Genomic DNA, 25,650 nt, shown 5'->3' with positions numbered 1-25,650 from the left:
TAAGAACAGAATTCGCGCTTTAATAAATTCGTCTGTCATAAATCGTGGCTTACGGTTTGTTTACAAATAAACTATCAACAAGTTTTAAAAACAAATTCAATTATTAAAATTGTGGTCGAAATAATTAGCGGCTTACACCACAACAAGCGTATTGACAATCAAATAGGTTTAAAGCCGCAACCACGTGGATATTATTTTATACAATGTGACATTGGTTAAATTTTTACGTGTGGATTAAAAAAAAGTTTATTTTCAGCTGTCGCGACCATTAACATGTATTGGACCCTTAATCTCTTAAAATACACACTCATCAAAAGCTTTAGTAAGACTTATCTAAAAAATTAAAAAAGCGATTATCGATTTATCCAATCGGACCAGATGTTTTATAATAGTAAAACTGAATTCTGTTTCATAGTAAATATTGAATTTATTCTTTATCTTAAAACATGCTGTATATGATGTTAAGTACTCGTTATGGTGAAATTTAGGAGTAAAAGGTTAGCGTGGTATGGGCATATTATGAGTCGCATGTAACAAGAAAGACGTTAGTTATGAGTGTGGAAGAGTGCACCGGTAGAGGTAGGCCTAGAAAGAGATGGATGCATTGCGTGAAAGGTGACATGATCAAAAAAGGAGTGATCACTGAGATGACAGATGATAGATTTATTTGGAGAACGAAAATCCGATGCACCGACCCTACGAGAGTAGGATTGGGTAAGGGAGGTGATGATGATGATAAAACCATAGTATATCCCTCACTTTCCAACATACGCCTTGTGTAAATGTATAAGCGTTGTAAAATAACGTAATTAATTGGTTGATCAAGAAAAAACATAAATTATTAGATAAGTGCTCGTATAAAAAACTCACGTAAGTAATGAATATCCATTTTTTTTATCTAATACACATTTATAACAATATAATGTACAATACAGTCGAGCCAATGACGTGAATAAAAACTTTTGTCCGAAATATGTAAGTAGGCATAAATCGTCCGTGTCGTAAAACAGTCGGATCTCCACATCGGCAATTTTACAGGAGAGCAGGGTTAGAGTGCACACATTTGACTAAACTGTCGCACAACTATTGTACGATTGTCGATTGTTTCGCAGCTAATTCAACAGTTTAATTGTATAACTAAAAATCGAGTAGTGTACTCACCTCCATATAAGCTCATAGGAAGCAAGCGCGACTCAACAGTTGTGCGATAGTTTGGTCAAATAAGTTGTTGTCAAATTGCAGTTCAACAACGAATACTGGCGAATTATTTGATATGCCATTTTGCAGCGTTTAGAATAATAATTGAAAAATTTATTATTACATTTCATGTGGACAGATATTTAAAGCCGAATTCTGAAGAAAAAAGCCTTTATTTTACGACGCCGACGAAATGATTGTAACGTCAGTATTAACCAATATACTACTTTTTTTTGTTTTTATCTCTTGTTCTTTTTAAAAGATCGTGACGCCTGTCGTTCCTCCTGTTTCATTTCCGCACAATTTGCATAGATTTCTAGATATGTAATATTATCTTTCACTCGTTTAGGAGCTTAAATGAGATGATTTTTTTTAGCAAAAGTAAGTAAATGAATACTATAAAAAAACTACACACCTATTGAATTTTAGCTTCACGGTCTCTTAGCTATGGTCGAATTTTATATCTGCATCTATGAAAAGCGTTGTGAAGTTTGTGTGCGTTTAAAGAATTCCGTTTGACTGTGCAAGGGTCTCGGTTCGCGGTCGGTCAACAATGATCCGTGTGAGGGCGCGTCTCGCAATTACCGCCGCACCAGCAACCACTGGTGAAAGTCGCTTACCTAAGTACGTTTCCGAACAATAAACTGGTCCTGTCACACTAAACCGGACCGACCAGTTGCCGTCAATTTATTTGTTATTCAACTATTGTACATAAATAGATCAGTGTTGGTTATCTTAGATAATTAATATATGCGGAAATAGGGCTTAAATTCAGTTAAGTGTGACCTGACCTGAACCTTGGGTAAATTTTGATGAAACGATCCACTATCCCAAAAATTAATAACTACACTAGGAGTTTTTTATTTAATGTAATAGTATTTTCTCTACAAATGCTAACAAAAAATAAACATTTAGTAAACAGTTATTGTATGAACAGTAATTCAGTCTTACTAATATTATAAATGCGAAAGTTTAGATGGATGTTTGTTAGAGATTATATCCTAAACTGCTGAATGTATCTCGATGAAATTTTCACAGATGTAGAAGATACCATAGTCTGGAAAGAAAAGCTACTTTTTTAATTTCGCGTGGTCTGAATTGCAAGCGAATGCTAGTTTATTATAGTTAAAATTAATATTACATATCTTACTATTTTACTAATTTTAAAAATGCGAAGTTTAGTGGATGTTTGTTAGAATTTGTAGCCTAAACGGCTGAATAGATCTCGATAAAATTTCGTATAGATGTAGAAGATAGTCTAGAAGAAAACATAGGCTACTTGCTTTTTTTATTTCCACGAGAACGGAGTCGCTGGCAAAATCTAGTTAATTTCATAGGTATAATAGACATCATATGATTTGACTTTTTCATTGTAAAATATAACGTTTTGCTATAAATTCAAAATGCTTGCTAATAAAAGGTTTTTTAATGTATTGCCGTGCAATTTTAAATAAGTATGTACTTGAAATGATATTCTGATCACTTATGATTAAAAAAATAATGTATAAATTGTCGAAAAATTAAAGAAACACAGTGTCGTGAGGCGCGACGAGTGAAAGCATGTCACGCTATCTGCGGAACAATAAATAAACTTAACTGTTTAATTAATTTAATTTTTAATATGTTAATTTAATTTGAACCCCTGTTTTAGCAAGCGTCTTTTTATTGCGTTGACGATAGATGGGCTCTCGTGACCTAAAGTACTTATGAATATAAAAAAAAACCCAATAAATTACATTCAGTAAAATATTTCAGTTATGAGTAAACATGGTTTATTATTTTTTTGGGATAGTTTTGATAATTTAAAATTGTATACATTAGTATATGTGAAAAAAATGCGCTAGCGAATGATCGTGAGTTTTGAGACGGTTAAAATCATTGTGGTGAATTTACTTTTAACTATAATAGCTTTCGCCCGCGACTCCGTTCACGTGGAATTAAAAAAATGTAAATATAGTCTATGTGTTTCCGCACTATTCTCTACATCTATACCAAATTTCATCGAAAATCAGCTGTTTAGGTTACAAACTCTAACAAATAAACATCCATCCATCTAAACTTAAGCATTTATAATAGTATGAAGTATGAAATCGAATTTCGAATGAAGGACCACTAGTCTGTACAATACACGAGAAGATGCGATATGTACTATTAAATACACGTAAATTTTTACGATGAAGAAATTGTAGCTATTTTATAAATATTAACAAAGCAGATACATATTTCACAATAGGATTCATCTTATAACTTTTAGATGTAACAAATTTATAAGGTAGCTAGTAGCTATTACGTTTTAGTAACATTTTAATGCTCCTAGTTCAGCGGCACCAGGGGAACAGATGTGGGGAGTCGTGTTTCAAGTAGTTCCTATCACCGCGACGAGTCGCCCCCTTGGTTTACAACTAATAATTATTACTATTATAACAATGTCCATTTAATATTCAACGCGTACAAAAAATTATGAGATATCAAACTCATTTCTGAAGGTTTCTTTCCTATGTATCTGTCTCGCTCTTCCTTTGATTACTCTCTTGCTGTTTGGATCTGTACTAGACATAAGTGTGCTCTCAATAATTCTTATTAATGAATTAAGTGGTATTTTTCATATATAAAAGTGGCGACGAGAATGGGATGTTTATTGATTAATTCAAATTTTTTTCCGTGACAAAAAACAGAAGAAACGTATAGCTGTCATGCAAATTGGACTTTTAAATCCTGCCTACCCCTTAACATCAGATTGCAGTAATTTTTATAATTCTATGAGACAAACAATGCCATAACGGAACTCTCCTACATCTTGGATGACGTGTTTGCGATAACAGTTACCTAATGCCCTTATCTAAATGTACATATATAACCGATTTTACAAGCCAATCATTTAATTAGTAAATACATTTTTATTTCAAAGAATGGATAGGCGATGTATCTTCGGAACTTATTGGCGATTTTCCAGAATGACTAAGCTTTAAAGTGCTCCTTTTATCAATAGTCTAAAAAAACCCTGTAGTGTTGCTTAGTGAAATAAAAGGAAATAAATGTGTAATATGGCAGATAAGTGATGAAAAAAAATTATAACCACAAACCAAATTACTTTAGAGGTCACTATTTCGCATATTTTCCAAAAACTCACACATGGTTCAATGAACACCATTTTTACTATCAATACCTTAAATTAAGAGGTCACTTAAGGTGCTTAAGTTTTAATTTAAGGACCCATAGGAACATTTTTTTTTCAACACTAATTTGGTACAAACTTTATGATTTTGCTTTAGTTTTATGGAGACCCTTAAAGATAGAAAGATAGGCTCCATCTGAGACTACTTTAGAACCAAGCTGATAAAAAAAAAATCAGCGAGGCCATGAGTCTAGAGAAAACAAATTTGAGAATCTGTGAATTTGGCTAAGTACATTTTCTATATACCACACAACTACAAAACCAACACTTTATATTTAGAAACTATTAGGTTATTTTTAGTTTGAATGTTTATAAAATACATCATAAATATACAACATGGGTATATAACACATACCGAGTACTGGTAAATATTATTCTTTTAGTTATTATTGATATATTCATTAGAAATTAATTCTCTTGTGATTAATAATTATGGAAAACAAATTATGTTTTAGCATATTTATCTTAACAGTTTTAGTTCATGACTTATGACTGTTGACACATTGTTCTGTTGTGTTTCACATAATATTTTACTATAATTCACATGATGTATTGAAATTGTCAATGGACATGGCATGTTGGTTCATTAACCACTATACCATCAAAATACATGCATGCTGCATTTTAATTAAAAAGGAGTTGGATATCAGGTACCTTATCTTACTACTGTAGGGTCAGCGTCAGATTTTTGTCCTTACATAACTATCACACAACATCTCAGTCATCACTCCCTTCTTGATCATGTCACCTTTCACGCAATCCATCCATCCCTTTCTAGGTCTACCTCTACCGTTGTACCCTTCCACACTCATAACTAACATTCCAATTCGTTATAAATATGCTAAGCATAAATCTTCTATAATCATACTAATATTATAATTGCGAAAGTTTAGATAGATAGATGGATGTTTGTTAGAGATTGTAACGTAAATGGCTGAACGGATTTCGATGAAATTTGGTATAGATGTAGTTGATAGTCTGGAAGAACACATAGGCTACTGACTTTTGTTATTTTTAATTCCATGCAGACGGAGTCGCAGGCAAAAGCTAGTGGAACATAAGTTACACAAGTTAAATTCTTACTAAATGTAACTTGTACATCACAGAAAATAAAGACTTAATCATTACAGTTTTGTCTCACTTGTAACGGTACATAAAGAAAATGCAAAATAAGAATTCAAAGAAAAGAGACAAGCATAACAGCTATGTCTTGAAATATGTAAAGTGTTGAAATAAGGTCAATGAACTTCAAACTACCGAGAGCTGTTACAGAAAAAAACATTGCACAGTACACAGTGGCTCAGTGACTGCTTGATTACCTTGTAACATAGTCTGGGTTCAATTCTCATCTTACTTTTTTTATATATAATAAAAGATTTCAAATGAGCGATCCGGAAACCGAAGAAGTCATCAATGCTCTCAGTGGTCATCTATCACAACTACTTGTCACAATCATCACAAAATTGTGACTGTGTTGACACTTTTAGACTTTCAGAAATAGTACCATTCAAAACTATCTATGGGAAAGTTAACAGCACTTATGAATGGACTTCTAAATTCAGATATTACTATAGAAGCAAGTTTACTTCTTACGATTGTAGTGCAAATTCCACTATTTTTAGACATGTTTTGTGGTTTTTCGTACATAAATAGCCATTTAGAGTAGATTCTGTTCATTAATTTTACACCTAAGTGATCCTTTTTAGTATCCATTCATGTTTGAATGTTGGTAAGTATAATAGAAGACCCTAATACTGTTATTTAAGCTATTCTTTTGACTTATCTATGTTTTTAATGTCTAATGTCATAATACAATGTAAATATTTAGATGAGTAAAATTTAAAAGGCTTCCTCTTACATTAATAAACTAAAGCATCTTTCGCAGTTTGCAATTAATAACTAAAAGGTAGAGATAATGTATATTCATACATACATTTACTTAGATCAAAACATGGTTTCAATTTGTACATTGTACATTGAATTTAATACAATAAGATTTGTTTCAGTATTTCAAATGTATTATTTATAAGACTATTATTATAATTTATAATAAAGTTTTAACTCTAGTAAATAAAGGTAAAGTACATTATTTTTCTTCTAATATATATGGTAAAATTGAAAACATTTTTATATTTGCAAGCTGTGTGACACGATGTTTAGTAATAGGAAGTAGTATAATAGGAAGAGCTAATTAGCATTCGGCGCGGTAACCACCGAACGCGGCACATGAGGTACCAAAGACCGCGTACAGCGCTGCAACGCCGTCACTATCAACTGTCCACAAGATCGCAAACACTAACTAAATCTCAAACAATACTAATCACTACCACATACAGCCCAAAACGTTACATCTATCTATGAATACTTTCAAAAAATGTTTTGACAACACTTTATATAACCTAAAATCTCATGTCAATACTCAACAAAAATATTAAAAACTTGTAAATAAGTTTGTTAAAAAGGCGCAATGTTACTCATGTGTACATCTTCACGAACGCACGCAGATACGCGAGCCGATACAACGACAGCTAAGTGCAATGCAATCGTACTATTTGAAGAAATTTGGTAAAAAAATAAAACTTTACGAAAAATAAACTTTAATTCAGACATAAACACAGTTTTGCCGCGAATTTTACTAATATTTCAATAATATTGTAGGTTTAAATCTAAATGATCTAATTAATGTAAGCAATTAATAAAGGTACGACAATCAAACCAAAGCACCGCTAGTCGGCTGGCGGTGAACCGGCGAAGCTTCAACAAAAATAACCAATTATTGTTACTTACCGCCGACTCTGTACATATTCGCAGCCATTTTTATACACAATCACTATTCATTAACACTTAATTAATCTACATCTGACACAATTAATAACTATAACACTATGTAATTGAGCTTTTAACAATGTTTTTCATCACGTTAACTCCGGACGCCTTTCGCTGATCGCCATTTTCTTTCACACTACCTACTAATTTGGCCAGTGCGCAGTCGCACTTTTTGGCATAAACTTCCTGCTGTTAAAACAAAGCAATGACATGTCATTAATTTTATATTCACTTATTGTAACTAAATTATTGTTGTATTAAATTAAATCCAAAGTTAATTTACAAATCATGTCCTACAATTGAAATATAATTTACTATGTCCTAAAAATAAAAAAAATGTTTCATTCACGAACGTTTCATTACGACCGATTATCGTTAATGTCATGTGTTTGTACCGTAGATGCAACTAAAAGTTTTGTAGTTTCTTTTTTTAGCGACCATTTATAATAACCGAATAATATTATATTTCAATTTTAATTTTTTCCCTTACATAGTAAATTGAAATAAAAAATAAAAAAACATAATTTTCAATCTATTTAATTAAAAGGGCGTTATCCTGAAAAGGAACGTAAGTCATAGACAATGAAGCATTTTTGTCTATGATTGTCTCTGCTTGGTCACTGATTTTTTATTTTATTAATTGAAAAACAGCAAATACTTAGGCATTTTAAGTGTTAAATAAACTAAAAAGCATGAAAAGCCAAAATTTTTTTGAATAAAAAATCAATTACGTTTGCAAAAGTGACGTGGCTGAAGTGACAGACAAAATATCTATGAATTTGACAATTGCCAAATCAGCCAGATTCGCCTGTCTGATAGAAAATTAAATTAATTGCATCAATATAATAAATTCCTGAATGAACGCCGAGTGAGGAGGTCGTTTGTGTTAAGTGTAGTTAGTGGTTTGATAACCGCATGTATACGTGGTATGTAAAACATGTGAAACATTGCTAATATATGTGCAGTTGTGTATTGTAAATTGACCCGAGTTTCCTGTTACATTTTAGACTAGCGATATGGCTACCTACGAGGAGTTCATTCAGCAGAATGAAGACAGGGACGGCATACGGTTTACGTGGAATGTTTGGCCCTCCAGCAGAATTGAAACTACAAGGCTTGTAGTACCTTTGGCCTGCCTCTATCAGCCTCTAAAAGAACGGCCAGATTTGCCTCCTATACAATATGAACCTGTATTGTGTACACGCAATACATGCCGCGCCATCCTGAACCCGATGTGTCAGGTTGACTACCGGGCTAAATTATGGGTGTGCAATTTCTGCTTCCAACGGAATCCTGTAAGTACTTATTTGTTTGGATTTTTTATTGTCACTGACAGTTTCAGTATTCTGTTTATTTGTAAAAATTGCTCAATAGTATATTACCACAATATACATTTTATTATTAAAATTCTTAATTATGATAATTTTTTATGATGAAAAGAGTCAAATGTAACATTTTTACTGTTACTAAAAAAACATTTATTACACAGCCAGTGTATTCCAATATTTCACAATAGTCATTTTTTTTGCATTAAACAAAATGTATTAAAAACCCCTCCTTATGACCTCACAATCATCTATGAGATGGCATATTGGGAAATGCATTTATGTAACATTGTGCAAATTCTAAAATGAAGTTATTTTTTATATAGTTTCCACCACAATATGCTGCAATATCAGAACAGCATCAACCAGCAGAACTCATCCCTAATTTCTCAACAATTGAGTATACAATCACAAGGGCACAGTCCATGCCCCCAATATACCTTCTGGTTGTAGACACATGCTTGGATGAGGAAGAACTCGGGGCACTTCAGGACTCATTACAAACTTCTTTAAGCTTAATGCCTCAGAATGCATTAGTCGGCCTGATAACTTTTGGCCGTATGGTTCAGATACATGAGCTGGGTATGTATTTGTTTTAGATATGGCTAACTATATATTGATATGACTAACTTTTATTAATAACTAACTTTTGCTGTGACTCTGTTCGCATGGATAAAAAAAATCAGTATCCTATGTGTTTTTCCAGACTATGCTCTACATCTTTGCCAAAATTCATCAAGATCCATTCAGCACTTTAGGGTACAAACACTTATAAACATTCATTCATCAATAAACTTTTGTATTTTTAATATTAGTAAGGGTATGTCTTGATTTAAAAGTGTACTAATTTCAAGAAACATGAAGAAAGAGAGGATATGTAATAATTGATACTTTGTAATAGGTAATCTAATGTCTTGGTGGCACTTAACTTCACCCAAGTCACTGCTTAGTACACAATTTTAGGTGCAGTGGGTCTAAGCACTTAGTGAAAGGATCTTACCACACCAATAAGCTTAGACATTTATTTTCTCTATTTCAGGTACTGAGGGTATTTCGAAATGTTATGTCTTCAAAGGCACTAAAGATTTGACAGCAAAGCAAATACAAGAGCAATTGTCGATTGGCAGAGTGAATGCTCCCAATCCTCAAGGAAGACCAGGAGCACCAGCACCAATGCCTCCCGCACATCGCTTCTTACAACCAGTAAAGCAATGCGATATGGCACTGACTGATCTACTAGGCGAGCTTGGCCGTGATCCATGGCCATTAGGTGTTGGAAAACGTCCCCTAAGGAGTAGTGGTGTTGCACTCTCTCTAGCTGTAGGTCTACTAGAAGTTACTTATCCGAATACCGGAGCAAGGATCATGCTGTTCCTCGGTGGTCCCTGCTCACAAGGACCAGGTCAAGTTGTCAATGATGAGCTGAAGCAGCCCATTCGTTCTCATCATGATATTCATAAAGATAATGCAAAATATATGAAGAAAGCGATTAAACATTATGAAGCATTGTCGTTAAGAGCAGCTACTAATGGCCATTCTATAGATATTTACTCTTGCGCGTTGGATCAGACTGGTTTGATGGAGATGAAGCAATGCTGCAATTCTACTGGGTAAATATATCATTGTTTTTGTTCTTCCAATACTAGGTGATTGATACTAAAGTTATCATCATCTCCCCTACCTTATTCTACTCCCATAGGGTCGGATCCAAATTACTCTATCATCTGTCATCCATCACTTTCTAGGTCTACTTCCGGTGTAGCCCTCAGCAATTCATAATATATTATTGAACAATTTAAGCCCCTTATTTATCTTTATTTACTCATTAATCATTTTTTTAATTTAAGGTATGAAGAAATTACTATTGCACATTTTTTATATTATTAAAAAATTTAAAAGTATGTTTATTAATATAATAATTTTATTATTTCAGTGGTCACATGGTGATGGGCGATTCCTTCAATTCGTCCCTCTTTAAGCAGACATTCCAACGAGTGTTTGCTAAGGATCAGAAGGGAGAATACAAGATGGCCTTCAATGGTAGTTTGGAGGTCAAATGCAGTCGCGAACTCAAAAGTAAGCAGTCTATTTAAATGTTATAATTTTAATGCAATACAGAATGTTATTAACACAGATATTCAACATTTTGTAATAGAGGGGACATTACCAAACAATAAATACCACAAGTCTTGGTTTTATAGGTGTTGTCAGCCGATTCTAAGGTTCAAACCTAGGTCTAAGTGTAGCTACTTATGGTCATGGTCCAAATAATTTTTACATTATACATTTTTCTGGTACTCTAAGTAAAGAGGCAGTATCCTTTCTTTTGTCGATGTCGGTTATTTATTTGCTGGTGATATTTATGTTACACAGAAATCTTTCCAATGTCCACTCTATAGTTAACTTATTTAAAACCTTTCGGTCAGATATTTTATCTTATTTATAAAAAAAACAATAGAAACTATGGTATACATACAACCTAACTAACACGATTATTTACTATGTGTGTCAGTAACGGGCGCAATAGGGTCGTGCGTATCGCTGAACGTGAAGGGCCCCTGCGTGTCGGAGCAGGAGGTGGGGATGGGCAACACCTGCCAGTGGAAGATGTGCACCTTCACGCCCAGCACCACCATGGCTATATTCTTTGAGGTACAATTTAACTTTTTACTAAATGTTCAGTTAATGTGCTTTGTATTTTTGTGTGTATTGAAATAACTCAAAAACTAGGGCCGATTTCAAAAAATTATCAGTAAATAACATAGGCTACATTTTTAGTCATTTTAATTTCACCCGGACGAAAAGTCTTCTGTTTGACATTGACAGCTGTCATAGGGATGGGACGTGTCCACTGATGTAGTGTTGTGCAACAACTCCGGCGTACCGATTTCTTCTTAACATTGTATGCAGGTGGTAAGCCAGCAGCCGGCGGCGGCGGCGGGTGGGCGCGGCTGTGTGCAGCTCATCACGCAGTACCAGCATTCCAGTGGCCAGCGCCGCGTTAGAGTCACTACAGTCGCACGCAAGTCTGTCACACATACTTTATACTTGTTATTGCTATTTATAAAATTAAGAATTTTTTTTTTTCATAATATAGTTTATATACAAAGTGAACTTGATGCCAACGCTCGTTGAATTCCAAAAAAAAATTGAAACTGATTTTCTCAAATAATTGTAAGTTAGGGTACCCTTATTTTACAATGTCATTTAATATTCGGTTTAATATTGAAACTAAATTTAAATGATTATGTAAGCGTCTAAACATAAACTCCAAATTCCATTACAATTTTGACATCTGTCAGATAGTAAGTAGCGCTCACACAGATTCCGGACAATTTTCATAAAAAAAAAACAAAGAAATCGCCGCGTAACTTATCCTTAGATTCAAAGTCAAGCGTCTAATCTAAATTCGGAATCTAAATGGATATTAACTCTTTTAGTTGAATTTATGTAATAGTGGACATTAAAGGTTTAAATATATGTTAGTTGGGGCGACGCGGCGGTGAACCTGCACCACATCGCGGCGGGCTTCGACCAGGAGGCGGCGGCGGTGGTGATGGCGCGCCTCGTGGTGTACCGTGCAGAGCTGGAGGACGGGCCCGACGTGCTGCGCTGGCTCGACAGGATGCTTATACGACTTGTGAGATAAAACATTTAAATACCAAAGTAAATGACAAAATTGCAAAAAAATAGAAAAAAAAAATTTTTAGATAGAAAAAAATTTTTTTTTTTTTTTGAAAAATTAAATGCTCGTAAATCGTAACACATTTATATTAGGTCTTAATTCGATGGAGTTTTTTTGTAGCAAAAAATATATGTTACCAACACACTAAAATCAAAATCTCACCTATTTTTGTCTAAACTAGTTTTTTAATTAGTTTTTCGTTGTGACGTGTTCTGTATACTATCAGAATGAGAGTTAAACGGGACTAAATTGCAAAAAGTTTTTTTTATAGTTTTTTTATTATTTTATAAATAGTAAATCATACTAATATTGTAAGTAAGTATGTAAAAAATCTGATTTTTTCTCTCGATTTTTTACACATAGTCGAAAAGAACACATAGGCCACCAGTTAATTATTTTAAATTCTACGTTTACATCAAGTTTGGGTAAAAAGCTTGTGTGATGTATTTTAGTGTACTAATGCTTAAAATTATTTGATGTTAACTTTTCTTACTAATTAATTCTATGTATTTGTGTTTAATTTGATTGTTTTGTATTACAGTGTCAGAAGTTCGGCGAGTACGGCAAAGACGATCCGAACAGTTTCCGTCTATCGGAGAACTTCAGCCTGTACCCGCAGTTCATGTACCACCTGCGCCGCTCGCAGTTCCTGCAGGTCTTCAACAACTCGCCTGATGAGACCACATTCTACAGGTATGCTAACAAAAAATTCCAACTTGACCTATTGTGGTCTACGTAAGAACCAACGTCTATGTAAGGCGGTAAATTAAATTTACGATTCATAAGTTGAGAATACAAGTTTATTGAAACTACTTAGTATAATAAAAAAAAGTATTGAATCTCTATTTTTGATATGTATAATTTTAATGAATGAAATCATACGTAATCTTCCTATGCCTTAAAACGGCGTAACAATTGCGTTAACATGGTGTTAGCAATTTTGTTAACATGATGTTTACAATTATGTTAACATGGTGCTAACAATTGTATAAATGTGGTGTTTACAGTTATGTTAACATGATGTTAAAATGGTGTTAGCAATTATGTTAACATGATGTTAACATGATATTAAAAATGTTGTTAACTTAGACACATGCTGATGCGCGAGGACCTGACGCAGTCGCTGATCATGATCCAGCCGATCCTGTACTCGTACTCATTCGGGGGCCCGCCCGAGCCCGTGCTGCTCGACACCTCCTCCATACAACCTGATAGGATACTTCTTATGGATACATTCTTCCAAATATTAATTTATCATGGAGAGGTAATACATCGAATTTTTATATGTAAAATGTTGGTTTATTAACTGTTAATTGTTGGGGATTTTTTTTAAACTAAATTGAATTAGTTATTGGAATCTGACAACCTCCTAGAAAGAGATGGATGGATTGCGGGAAAGGTGACATGATCAAAAAGGGAGTGATGACTGAGATGACGTAAAACAGAGTTATTTGCAGGACAAAAACCTGTTGTGCCAATCTTACGGGGTAGGATAAGAAGAATAATGATGATGAATCTGACAACAGTCGTTAGAAACCTTGTAAAAGGTTTCTTGTAACAATTTGCATGTGTATTAATAAAGCTTTACTTAAAATATAATCTTAATAATATAAATGCGAAAGTTTAGATGGATGGATGTATGTTTTTGGGCTTAAAGTGAACAGATCTTTATGAAATATTCATAGAACACATAGGCTATTTAATTTTTAATTCCACGCAGACGGAGTCGCGGGCGAAAGCTAGTGTAACAGCTAGAAATTTTCCTCCAACGTAATGCAACTAGTTATATTGTAAAGTGATGTTGCAGACGATAGCGCAGTGGCGCGCGCTGCGCTACCAGGACATGGCGGAGTACGAGAGCTTCGCGCAGCTGCTGCGGGCGCCCGTGGATGATGCACAGGAGATTCTGCAGACACGCTTCCCCGTGCCCAGGTACATCGACACCGAGCACGGAGGATCACAGGTAACTGCACTAGCTGTAGCTCCAACAACAAATATAGCGTATGTTTGGATTATTTCCAACCGTCACCCCGCTGTCCCTACGTGGGGACAGGCGAAAAAAGTTTTATTCGTACGTTTTTTGCGACGAGGGGACGGTGGTAACTTATTTTATTACATAACGGTTCAATCTGTCACCTTATTGGTGGTAGTAGGACTAATAGGTGGGATGGATGTAACATTTTATTCTACGTGGGGACAGATCGGGGTGACGGTTGGGAATATGTATGTTTTATAGCTTTTTAATGGTTAAAGAATTTTTTTAATCGGCTAAGTCGTTTTTTTAATGATTTCGATATAAAAAAAAATATAAATCTTTAGAATAGTAATAGTATAGTCTAGCTATTCCCTAGCTTGAAGCTTCATCATTCACATATACAAATAACAACAAGGACTGTTGACATTGGCTACCAACCGTCACTAACAGTCTTGCATCTTTTAGTTTTTGTCCCTTTCTCGCATTACGATTTTTTCCAATTCACTTATCTCCTAAGTTTATTAACTTGAAGATATATAGCCTAAAGCGTATTGTGAGTGTAAGACTTTTTATTAAAAAAGTATGCTGTGATTGCTGACATCCTTAACAAAGAAGAGTGTGTTTACGCTTTATTATATTGGTATAGATACATAAAGAAAAGTGTTAGAATCAAGTCTTTATACGGATAATATGAAATCAAACGATACAAATTATTCTCAATAAATAAAAAATACAATGCAAAGTTATATTTAGATTTTTATTAAATTTTATAAAAATATTATGCCGCTTCCACGCTAAGTGGTAGGTCTTCTTTCTTCCTCTTAGCAAGCATCTGTGTCAGCATTTCTGTCACTTTCTGTTGCGTTTTGAGCAGATTTCTAAAAGAAATTTCGTCACGAGATCTCATTTCCGCTCCCGCGAGTTGTTCGCTTGTAAATATTTCATCTTTGCAACAATCAGCATTCGCTTTGTATGTTTTAGGATATTGTTCTAGTTTCTCGTGATACTTTTTTATGTTACTTTGACTTCGTGGACGATAAACGCCTCGCGGTTTCGTCGTTTTTGTTTCACGACTTTCATCAACTTCACTCATTCTTTTCTTATCCGTTTCTTGTTTTTTCTTGTGATATCCGATATTTTTATTTATACGTGGATGTATGTTGCGAGTCCTAACAGGTTTATGTTTTATTGGACTGGTGTTTTTTGGTTTTAAATCTTTTTTTATTTGATAATTCCGTTGTTTATTTCTGAATGGTCGTTTTGTACTTATTATTACGTGATGATTTAGAAATGCTAGTGGTTCTGATATTGGTACTCCGATTGGTGGTATTTCTATTAAATTTGTTTGTAACGTAATAGGTGTGGATTTGAAATTCGATATATGTGTTTTTGGTCGTGTGTCTCTTTTGGGTATAAAGGTTTTCGGCTTTTGTACTTTAAATTTTTCTCTCGATGGTATCTTAGGTTTGTAATTATACGGATTCATGTATGGTGAATTATTTTCAAATTTCAAAGGTTTATTTTCTATAGGTAGATAGTAAGGGTATATGTTTGGATTCTGTGATTGTTTTGCAGTACTGTAAATTGGGACGGATTCACTCGGTCTTCTGTATTCGCTAAGGTTATCGCCGTTTCTGTATTTTTGTAATATATCCAATATCTTTGTGAGAGGGTACGGTTTTGGCATATTCTGTCCGTTGTATCTTGGAATTAAATTTTGATCAGGATTATATCTTGGTATTAAATTTTGTTCTGCATTGTATCTTGGAATTAAAGCATCCAATCCTTAAATAAAAGAACAATTATGTTAGATTAGCTTTCGCCCGCGAGTCTGTCCGCGTGGAATTAAAAAAAAACAAAAGTGAGTAGCCTTTGTGTTCTTCCAGACTATCATCTACAACTATACCGAATTTTATTAAAATCCGTTCAGCCGTTTAGGCTACAAACTCTAACAAACATCCATCCAACCAAACTTTTGCATTTATAGTATTAGTATGATTGTGTTGAATTGTATTAAATAATCTTACCTTTTTCAATTGTAACAGGTAATGTTGTTGTTATTTTACTTTTTAAATCTTTTAATATCATAGCTTTGATATCTTCTGCAATTTTTTTGATGACTTCTGGAGGTAGCGTGCTAGTTGTCTGTTCATCGGTGTATATTTTATCATAGCTTTCTGGTTTCCTTGTAGTGTACAAGTAATGTGTTCTTTCTATACTATATTTGACATCCATTTCGTCATGAACAGGAATATTTTGATGTGAATCTGGTTTATAATCATTTATGATCATTGGTTTCTCTTTTATACGTATAAAGTTTTGTTTATGCTTTGTTTTTGGCTTTTTGATATCTGTTTCTTGAAAATTAATGCTATGTTGTGAATTATCGGTTTTAAAATTTTCATATTCATTTATCCGATCCGGTTTATCTTTTTCTGATGAATTGTCTGTATGTTTTGATTTGTTATTATTTTTATATACGATTTTTGAATAGTTGATTTCGTAAGAATATTGATTTACATGTGCATTTATGTCATGTTTTTCAACGCTTTCGTTGTCAGGGGAATCTAAAATATATTTAAATATGTCGGTGTCGTCGTCGGTTGCTAGATCTTTAGGTGTAGTGGTTGTAGTGGGTTTTGTAGTTATATGTTTAGGTAAAAAGGGGGGTAGTATGCTACCTAAATATTCCCCTTCTATAATATCTTTGTCACGTAAATTTTTATTAATTATAAGTTTAGAAAAGTAATCATTGTTAGTTTTGTTCAGGAAATTTGAAAGCATGCTTTTATTTTGTTTTTGATTGTTTGTGTTGTTTTGATCTCTTTTACCGAATCTTTGCCAGAATGATATTACGTTTTTTAAATCAGGTTTATTTTCGTTTTTAACATTTTTATTTGCATTACGTTCGAAGAAATTTGTGTGACCGTCAAAGTTATTTGTTACAGCGGTTCGTTTGTCCCGCGCTATAATAACTTTTTCAGGCTTTGTTGCTTCTGTGTGATTATTTTTATATTTGTCTATTATATTTCTTGATGGATCATTAGATAAATCTGGAAATTTTTATCATATGATTAAAATATTTCAAAATTAAACGAACTGAATGAAAATATACCGACCGTGTAATTGTTTGATTACTTTTTGGAAGGAAGAAGTATTGAGTAATGTTTTCGATATATCCAAATTACTATTGTTTCGACAACTCTTATATAGATCCCTGAAACATATTCAAATAATTTCCTTAGTAGAAATAAAACGGAAATGTCTAGTTTTTGTAGAAATGCCTTTTAGTGTATTTGATACATAATCTGCAATCGTAATTGATTAATGGAAGACAAATTAACTCTAGTTTTTTTTTTTTTTTTTTAAATCAGTGTTGTTATTCTTATTGTTGTATTTATATATGCTTTGGATTCATTTGTTAAATGAAAAAAAAAAAACACTTTATTGGTCAAAAACATTTTGACACAATTCATTGGGACTCTGTCTCCTGAACTTACTCTAACAACTGTTTGAAATTAATTAATAATTTAAATAAAATATATAAGCTCACTCATTGTTGAATAGATTTTTCACGTTAAGATTATATTTGGCTAGTTGGCTCGAACTTTTCCCGTTGATGTCGTCTTTTTGCCCGCCACTTAACACCAACACGCATATCAAATCTGCAAGTTTATTTACACGTTCAAACAAAACAATAACACCAGATTATAAATCTTCACAATTAACTAACGCTACCGGATTTAATAATTACTAAAAATCGTCAATTTGTTGAAATTCAATAATGTAAGTGTCATTTAATATAACATCTGATTATTTCTTCATTTCTATACGTTAGCAAAATATATTTAAAATGTTCGTAAGTTCTTGAATAATATTTATTAGGGAACCTTTTATGTTTAACCGCGATGTTTTCTCAGTGCGAACGTATATCGAAACACGGAACGTACATGAGAGAACGGCGACGGCCAGCAGCGCCCGACGCAGCATACTGCGTCTTATCGCTCACTCAAATATCAATATTTTACGTTGCCTTTTGCTCCGTTTGTACGATTATTGTGTCGACACTTCATTCGCACTTTGCTGACTTTTTAATGCGATGATAGCTGGATTTTTTATATTATAACATGAATCAGTTAATGGCATTGGGATTCTCAGATATATCGACTTTATTTATTAGGATGGGTTAAAAAGAGGAATTATTATTTTTTGTGTCCCCCGTCTAATCCACTTCCGATAAGTGTGGGAAGGGTAGGGTAAAATTAGGTACCCAGAACGCACACATAGACGAAACTCGAAATGTCTATTTTTTTTTTATAATATAAGGTCACCTGAATCCACCGAAATGAAGACCGACCGCTGCGCATAAACATACGTAATTGCAGATGCGTTGCCTACCCTTAATTGACGGAGGAGACGCACATAAACAGGATATTTCCCCTTCCCATCCTTTCCTCTTAAGAAAAGGGTGGAAAGGTAAAGGGACTAAAATTAGGCCACCGGCGCCACATTCATCAGACGAAACGCGGAATTGCTTCCACTTCACGCCTGTTTTCTGTGTGGTCGTGGTATTACTGGGGGCGAGCCGGTCCATTCGTGCGAAGATGTTAAAGCGGGCTCTACCACTTTCTTACGCCTTCTGTATGGTTGTGATATTGTACTAGTTTACTCATTTAAAATTACATGAAAAAACATACTGATCCTTTTTAAAGTTGTTAATTCCTGATTGTTGTTTTATTGGCAATTTAAGTAACTAGATATTTTAATGTTTTTTTTTTTGCAGGCTCGATTCCTTTTATCAAAAGTGAATCCTTCGCAGACCCACAACAATATGTATGCGTACGGCGGGGTGAGTCACTGTCACTTATATTTATTTTGTTTATTACTGTATTTCTTCATACACAAAGAATGGATGGAAATACAATGTTTTTTGTATTAAGAGCGGGCACACCTTTGACTAAAGTATCGCACAACTGTACGATTGTCGATTGTTTCGCAGTCATTTTAACTGTTTAGTTTCACAACTAAAAATTGAGTATCTCCATGTAAGCTGATAGGAATTAAATGACTAAAAAGTTGTGCGATAGTTTGGTCAATATTGTGTGCATGGTCTATTAAAATGAAATTGTTTATTTGCACTACTAGTCTTAAAACTAGTTGATTTTGTCATCTAGCTAAGCCGACATATTTTTCTATAATAATAATAATAATAATCATTTATTTCTATGTAAATTCATATTAAATTTAACTAGTTGGACGCAAAACTGTCAACAGTTGAAATGTTGAAAGGTGATCAACGCTTCAACTAGTTTTTTAAAATAACGCCCGTCGCTAGTTATCACAGTTTTTATATATCCTAAGGTGGCAAACGAGCAAGCGGCCTGAATCCACCAAAATGACGAAGTGATCGCTGCCCATAGACATACGCAATGCGTTGCCTACACTTAATCGATGAGGATATTTCCCCTTCTTATACGTCTCCTCCAGCGTCAAGTTCACGTTCCCTTCCTATCCCGTCTCTTATAAGAAATAGGATGGGAAGGAAAAGGGACCAAAGTTGTTGAAATAGAGTGTGTACTTGTTAGCACGGCTTTGTTGTTGTTAATTATCACTAGTAAGGAAAATTATACACTTTGATAGATATTAAATTTTCTAAATCAAAGTGAATATTTCTTGATTTTTTCATTTAACAAGCTTTGTTACATAAACTTTATTATTTTGGGTTCGATTCCCAATTTAGTAATTATTTCTATGTTATTTTATGTGCGTAAATGTATGGAGATAGAATAAATACTGTCACTTATGTGATGAATTGCCATTTTATGGATGTTTCCTGTTTTTTTTATAATAAAAGGTGGCAAACGAGCAAGCGGCCACGTGAATCCGCCAAAATGGCGAAGCAACCGCTGCCCATAGACATCCGCAATTGCAGATGCGTTGCCTACTCTTATCCGACAGAGGAGGAGATGCACATAAAGAGGATATTTCCCCTTCCTATGTATCTCCTCCGTCAAATCCAATTCCCCTTCCCATCCTCTCCTTATAAGAAAAGGGCGGTAAAGAGAAAGGGACTGTTGGACCTAATAGCCTATTACACATATTTCCCAATGGGAAAGTAACTTGTCTCTCATTGGGTTTGTCAGTCCAACAGGAAAACACGATTCTTATTCTACTTTCATACATTTACGCCGTAATTTAATACTTTGAATGCTACCGTTATGAAAATGCCAATATTAGCCAGGTAAAGCATTGAAAGTGTTAAATTTGTATTATATATTTTAAATATGTTTCATATATGTGTAATTTGCATGTAAGCACCATCATAGCATGGTTTGAATTGATGTTTTTTGTTCCATCATGGTCGCGTCGAAACACCAGGCGATGCCGATACCATCTGCGGTAGTGTTTTTTATTGTTTTACGAGGTTATAGGGTTACTAACACTTCTAAACTTTGTTTTACTTTGCTGGGAAAGAATTTATCGTCTGTACTTCTCTATTGTTTGAGATAGCTGTCCTTGAGTTATATTTATTCTGAATTAACTGTGCGATTTCGTTCGCGTGAAATTAAAAAATAATAAGAAATATAGCCTAAGTTACTCAGAGATAACGTAGCATTTTAATGGTGAAGTAATTTTTGAAATCTCCCCAGTAGTTTTTGAGTTTATAATATTAATATTAGTAAAGATAAACTATGTATTTTTCAAGTAATTACAAATCCCTAATATTTTTTTTTTTTCAAACAAAATAGGTATATTAAATTATAGCCTGATCAAAAATATAAAAACCTTTGCTGTAATACAGAAAATTTGGAAATAATTTCTTTGTGTATATTAATATTTACGATTGAAGCTCCAGGATTTTTATATTTTTAATTATGCTATAATAGCTTTGTTCCGCACTAACAAATTAATCTTGCTTTATGTGCATTTGTCTAAACTCTGCCTTGGGTTTCACTACACGTACAGTCAGCTTCATAAATATGTAGACAGTTACAGTTGGTCTCCAAATAATACATACCTCTGGTTTCAAAAATCATCGTATCCGTTCGTACGCTTCTTATAAATATGTGTATACTTATTTTTTTAACCATAGGCAAGTTTTTAAAATTTATTAGTGGTAGTGTTTTTATGAAGCTGACTTTACAAAATTATTGTCATCTCTTTCGCTCTTTAAGAAAAACCATAGATAGTGAAATCTCATGGTGAGTTCTTGCGCTGTCGTTTGTCAAGCTTTGTGTGTGTACTCTATAATTTAAAACCATAAACAAAAACGTTTGTGGTTTTAAGTTAATCAATCAGACTATTCAGTTATATGATAAATCGAGATGTTAAGAAAGTAACATTTCTCAGTTATTGTTTAGTAACTTGCTGGCGACTTCATAAGCGTGAATTTTAAAATTAATTAAAATATAGCCTGTTACTCACTGGTAACATAGCTTTATAATGATTTTTTTTTTAATTGGCCAAGTAGTTTTTGAGTTATTTCAATTCATACAAAAATACTTCTTTCCTCTGAATAATCTATACTAATATTAAAAAGAGGAAAGAAGTATTTTTGTATGAATTGAAATAACTCAAAAACTACTGGGGCGATTTCAAAAAATCTTTCAATCAAAGCTATGTTACCAGCGAGTAACACAGGATTTATTTTTAGTATTAGTCCTTATCAGTATGACTTAGGAAAGGTTTTGGGTACAAATAGACTTTTTAAACAATATTATGTTTTAAATAATTATTCCTCCGTACAGGACGGTGGCGCCCCCGTGCTCACTGACGACGTGTCTCTGCAAGTATTCATGGAGCATCTCAAGAAGCTCGCCGTCTCTTCTACCGCGTAATCAGAAATTCTTCATGTATTTGTATCTAGAATGTTCTCTAACAATATATTTGATGTATCACAAATAAAATGTGTTTTGTCTAATCTTTGTTTTAATCCTAAAGTCAAAATAGTAACTATTATGGGCGTCAAAAGGTTATTTAGGGGGGGTAGGTTGATGATTAAGGGGGGATTAGTGGTAAAATAGGACATGTACATTTTTTTCATGAAAAACTGACTGAGTTATCTTTTTGAGTGTGAATTCTAGATATTTTAGTTTTTCGCAGTAGCTATAATTTTACGTTTTTCGATTCTTTACGGAATTTCTGACGCCCATATTTATTAGTGTCAGCTTATCCATTCTTTAAATCTACCTTCTATGAGAACATTTTATTAAATCATATTTCGTTAATATTATTGTTCTGAAATTATCAAATTTTTGTATTATCGCTTGATAGTTTCAATTGAAATAGTTTTTATATACGTAAATTTTCACGTTACGACATTCCTAGTAAATACAATCTTTTTTTTTAATATATTTATGCAACAGTATTTAAAATCGTTCGCTATTTTTTCTGTAATATGTTTGCCATCTTGAATTGATTTATAATATTTACTCTGTTTCTTAACACTTTTTTTAGCTAAACATGTTCGTAATACCCTATTAATCTTGTTTCGTATTATATTAAGAAGATTTAAGTTTTATATGGCGTAGACAAAATTTCGCAAGTATCCATTTCTGTAGAAATCACCATAGCAATGTGTACTCAGTTTATTTTTTTGTTTTGTAAAATATTTAATACAATAAAATGTTTATGGTATAAAATTGTTTTTTTAAAAAATCCATAAATAAAACAACATTTGAATAAATATTTATTTATCTACAGAGGCGTTGATATAAATATACACATTTACTTTTAAAAATAACATTTTTGGTCGCACCGTAACTCCTGCAATGCATTTCAAATGCATTAAATACCTAATTGTAAATTGAAATGCAATAAAAAACAAAATAAAAAAAACTAGAAAACATGCTGCTACCATTTATCCTTTAAACTAATAAACCCTTAGCTAAAAACCAACAAATAGAAAACTAGTTAATCCAAATTTTAAACAACTAAGTCATCTTAGTAAAAAGGCTGTAAATAATTACAGACAGTATTTGATGCAATCAGTTCAGGAGTGCGAAGGTCAGTTGAGGAACCTGATGGACATCTTCTGTTCCACATCGGTGCGCTCCAGAGCATGACAGAACTCCTCGAATGAGATCATTTGGTCGTTGTTCGTGTCAGCTTCGAGTATCGTACGTTCAGCAATACTTGTCAATTGTTCTTCACTATTGAGCAAAATCAAGTATTAAAATCGTGTATAAAGCTTTGACATGTACAGTTAGAGAATCTGATGGTGTTCGTAAAAGCTTTTCACTTGAACATTTTGTACACAATATGACGACATACAATAACCAATAGGTTTTAAATGTGTATGAAAAATCTCATTTTTTACCAATTCATTTTTTTTGTAAAAAAATCCACCTCTACTTTGTCTCATTGCAAGATTTTTGAAATTGGTCCAGTAGTTTTTAAGTTATATCAATACAAACAAAACTCCAAAAATAAAAATCTTTCCTCTTCATATAATAGTATTATTGCTTTTCAACCCACCTTATATTAACTCCCACCATCATGTGAAGAATAGCCAGTAGTTCATCCCTTGAGATCTTCCCGTCATTGTCCAAGTCATACATTGAAAAAGCAACTAGAAACACACATAAAAACGATCAAAACAAACATACATATGAAAAACATTAACATCTTTATCAATTAGGTATTACTACTTTTGAGAGTGTCGGTGGCTTAGTGGTTTAAGCACTTGACTTGTAATCTACAGATCTTTGGTTCAAATTGTGCCATGTACCAATGTGATTTTCGAATTTCCATATGTAATTTACCCGATGTTCTTACGGAGAAGGAAAACATTGTGAAAAAACCTGCACATATCGGCAAAGAAATTTAAATATATGTTTGAAGTCAACTAACTCACAGTGGGCTTGCCTGGTTGACTATGGACTAGTCACCCTAACTTAGGGTAGGCTCAGAGCCTCTCAGTGGGGACATGTAGTGAGCTGGTATTACTACTTACATCTTAACTTTTCCTCTCTACTGTTTAACTTATTTTCTCTATTCTTCCTTATTGGTCTAAAGTGTGCTAAAACTCGCATAAACTGCAGGAAGTTGACCCTGTCATCATGACTTTCAGCAAAGAAGGAATGGACTATCCTCTCACTGAGAGGGTTGATTGCAAGCTCCGGTATCCGCAGGAAGTCCTCACGCGCTAGTGTACCGCAGTCATTCTTATCTAATGACGTGAAACGGGAGTATAAACGCTCTATCTGATTCGGTGTGACTGGAAAGAATCAAAATGAATTAATAATGCTTGTTTGATTGACATTGACTAAATCTGTGTTATATATGAACATACCCATTACATTGTGTTTGTTTTGTTAATGTTTGAAGGAAATTAAATTCATATTATTTCTTACTAATATAAATCTAAATGTATAGATGGATGGATGTTTGTTATAAGGTATCTCATAAATGGCTGAGTGGATCTCCATTAAATATGATTAAAATGTAGAACAAAGTCTGAATTAATAAATAGTCTGCTTTTGTTTTTTTTACATCCATGTGGTTGTAGTCATGAGCAAAAGCTAAGCTTCTTTTGTGTTTCCAATACCTACTGATACTCTAGGGCAGAAAACATTTCAGATATAATATATTTGAATAAATTTGGTTTACATTATTATCGAGAAGTCGGTAGTAACTGTTAATCTAGTATTATAAATAATCTTATTTCCTTACAGATAAGGAAAATAATCCATGAAATGTCTACATTTTAATATGAAACAATGTAATTTATCATGCTGAAATAATTTATAGGAAGGTCAGATTCCAATAATGTAACAAAGCCTTTATGAATAAAACTTAATTGAATATTTTATCAATTTAATTCGTATGCTACGCATTTCAAATTATACGTAAATCATTTTGACATACTTACAGCCAGTTTCTTCCTGTATTTGTGCGATTTCTTCCTCTCGCAGTAACAACGATGATTTGTTTCCCATGTTTTAAAATTGCTCAGTATTGAGTTGACCTTTCGATATAAGCAATTGTAAAGTTCTAAACTCCAAAGGTAAGTACGTAAATAATTGATCAGTCACAGTATTGTGTGAAAGCATGAAATTGCATTGTTAGAGAGCACTTATATAATGTATTTTAGCGTCAATGAATGTGTTGTAATTAAAGAATTTTCATTACGATAAGTATTTTTAAACGATTGTACTATTTGAAATAAAACTTATTACCACAAAAGAAAGGTTTTTAAGTTTACAACATGAACAATGAACATTTGGTATGGTTTGTCATTGTCAATGTCAGATTATTCGTCATAGATTGTAAACAGCACAGATTATATTATACGATATTTCAAACAGAAAACCGTTGAGTTGAGTTGAGAGCGTTGGTGGCTCAGGGATTTAAACACTTCACTTGTAATCTACAGGTCCTGGGTTCGAATCAATTGTTTGGTCAGATGGTTAACTATGGTTCAGTCACCCCAAATGGTAGGCACCTAGTCCCTCAGCTGGGACGT

General features: G+C 33.3%; 3 protein-coding genes across 4 annotated transcripts in view; 1 reads left to right on the top strand and 2 right to left on the bottom strand.

Annotated features, from left to right (window-relative positions):
* LOC106101161 (metastasis-associated protein MTA3) overlaps positions 1 to 7,475 on the bottom strand; it is a 55,494-nt gene extending 48,019 nt beyond the window's left edge. The window contains exon 1 of the mRNA XM_013280295.1: positions 7,160 to 7,475. Within this exon, the coding sequence (XP_013135749.1) occupies positions 7,160 to 7,187 (28 nt within the window). The 5' untranslated portion in view covers positions 7,188 to 7,475. The remainder of the gene's footprint in view (positions 1 to 7,159) is intronic.
* A 479-nt stretch (positions 7,476 to 7,954) lies between these two features.
* Positions 7,955 to 22,104, top strand: LOC106101116 (protein transport protein Sec23A). Of its 2 annotated transcripts, XM_013280232.1 has the most exons (14): positions 7,956 to 8,124; positions 8,206 to 8,493; positions 8,850 to 9,105; positions 9,563 to 10,133; positions 10,457 to 10,599; positions 11,036 to 11,175; positions 11,434 to 11,549; positions 12,010 to 12,163; positions 12,750 to 12,901; positions 13,298 to 13,472; positions 14,016 to 14,171; positions 18,967 to 19,032; positions 20,562 to 20,582; positions 21,932 to 22,104. In XM_013280232.1, the coding sequence occupies exons 2-14, from the start codon at positions 8,215 to 8,217 to the stop codon at positions 22,019 to 22,021; spliced, it is 2,319 nt and encodes a 772-aa protein (XP_013135686.1). In that variant the 5' UTR covers positions 7,956 to 8,124; positions 8,206 to 8,214; the 3' UTR covers positions 22,022 to 22,104. The 2 variants fall into 2 exon arrangements, with proteins under 2 accessions (XP_013135687.1, XP_013135686.1); XM_013280233.1 differs by lacking the exon at positions 20,562 to 20,582 and having other exon boundaries at positions 7,955 to 8,124.
* Positions 22,105 to 22,859: 755 nt separating this feature from the next.
* Positions 22,860 to 25,362, bottom strand: LOC106100970 (calcineurin B homologous protein 1). Its single transcript, XM_013280031.1, has 4 exons — positions 25,057 to 25,362; positions 24,139 to 24,402; positions 23,661 to 23,754; positions 22,860 to 23,335 (listed from the first exon to the last, which is right to left on the bottom strand). Exons 1-4 carry the CDS (start codon positions 25,121 to 25,123, stop codon positions 23,191 to 23,193), a joined length of 570 nt encoding a protein of 189 aa, XP_013135485.1. The 5' UTR covers positions 25,124 to 25,362; the 3' UTR covers positions 22,860 to 23,190.
* Positions 25,363 to 25,650: the final 288 nt, after the last annotated feature.

The sequence above is a fragment of the Papilio polytes genome, unplaced genomic scaffold, assembly GCF_000836215.1.
Source record: "Papilio polytes unplaced genomic scaffold, Ppol_1.0 DF824024.1, whole genome shotgun sequence".
Classification (NCBI taxonomy): Eukaryota; Metazoa; Arthropoda; class Insecta; order Lepidoptera; family Papilionidae; genus Papilio; species Papilio polytes.
Note: the sequence above shows the minus strand (reverse complement) of the source record. Positions and strands in the feature narration are given on the sequence as shown.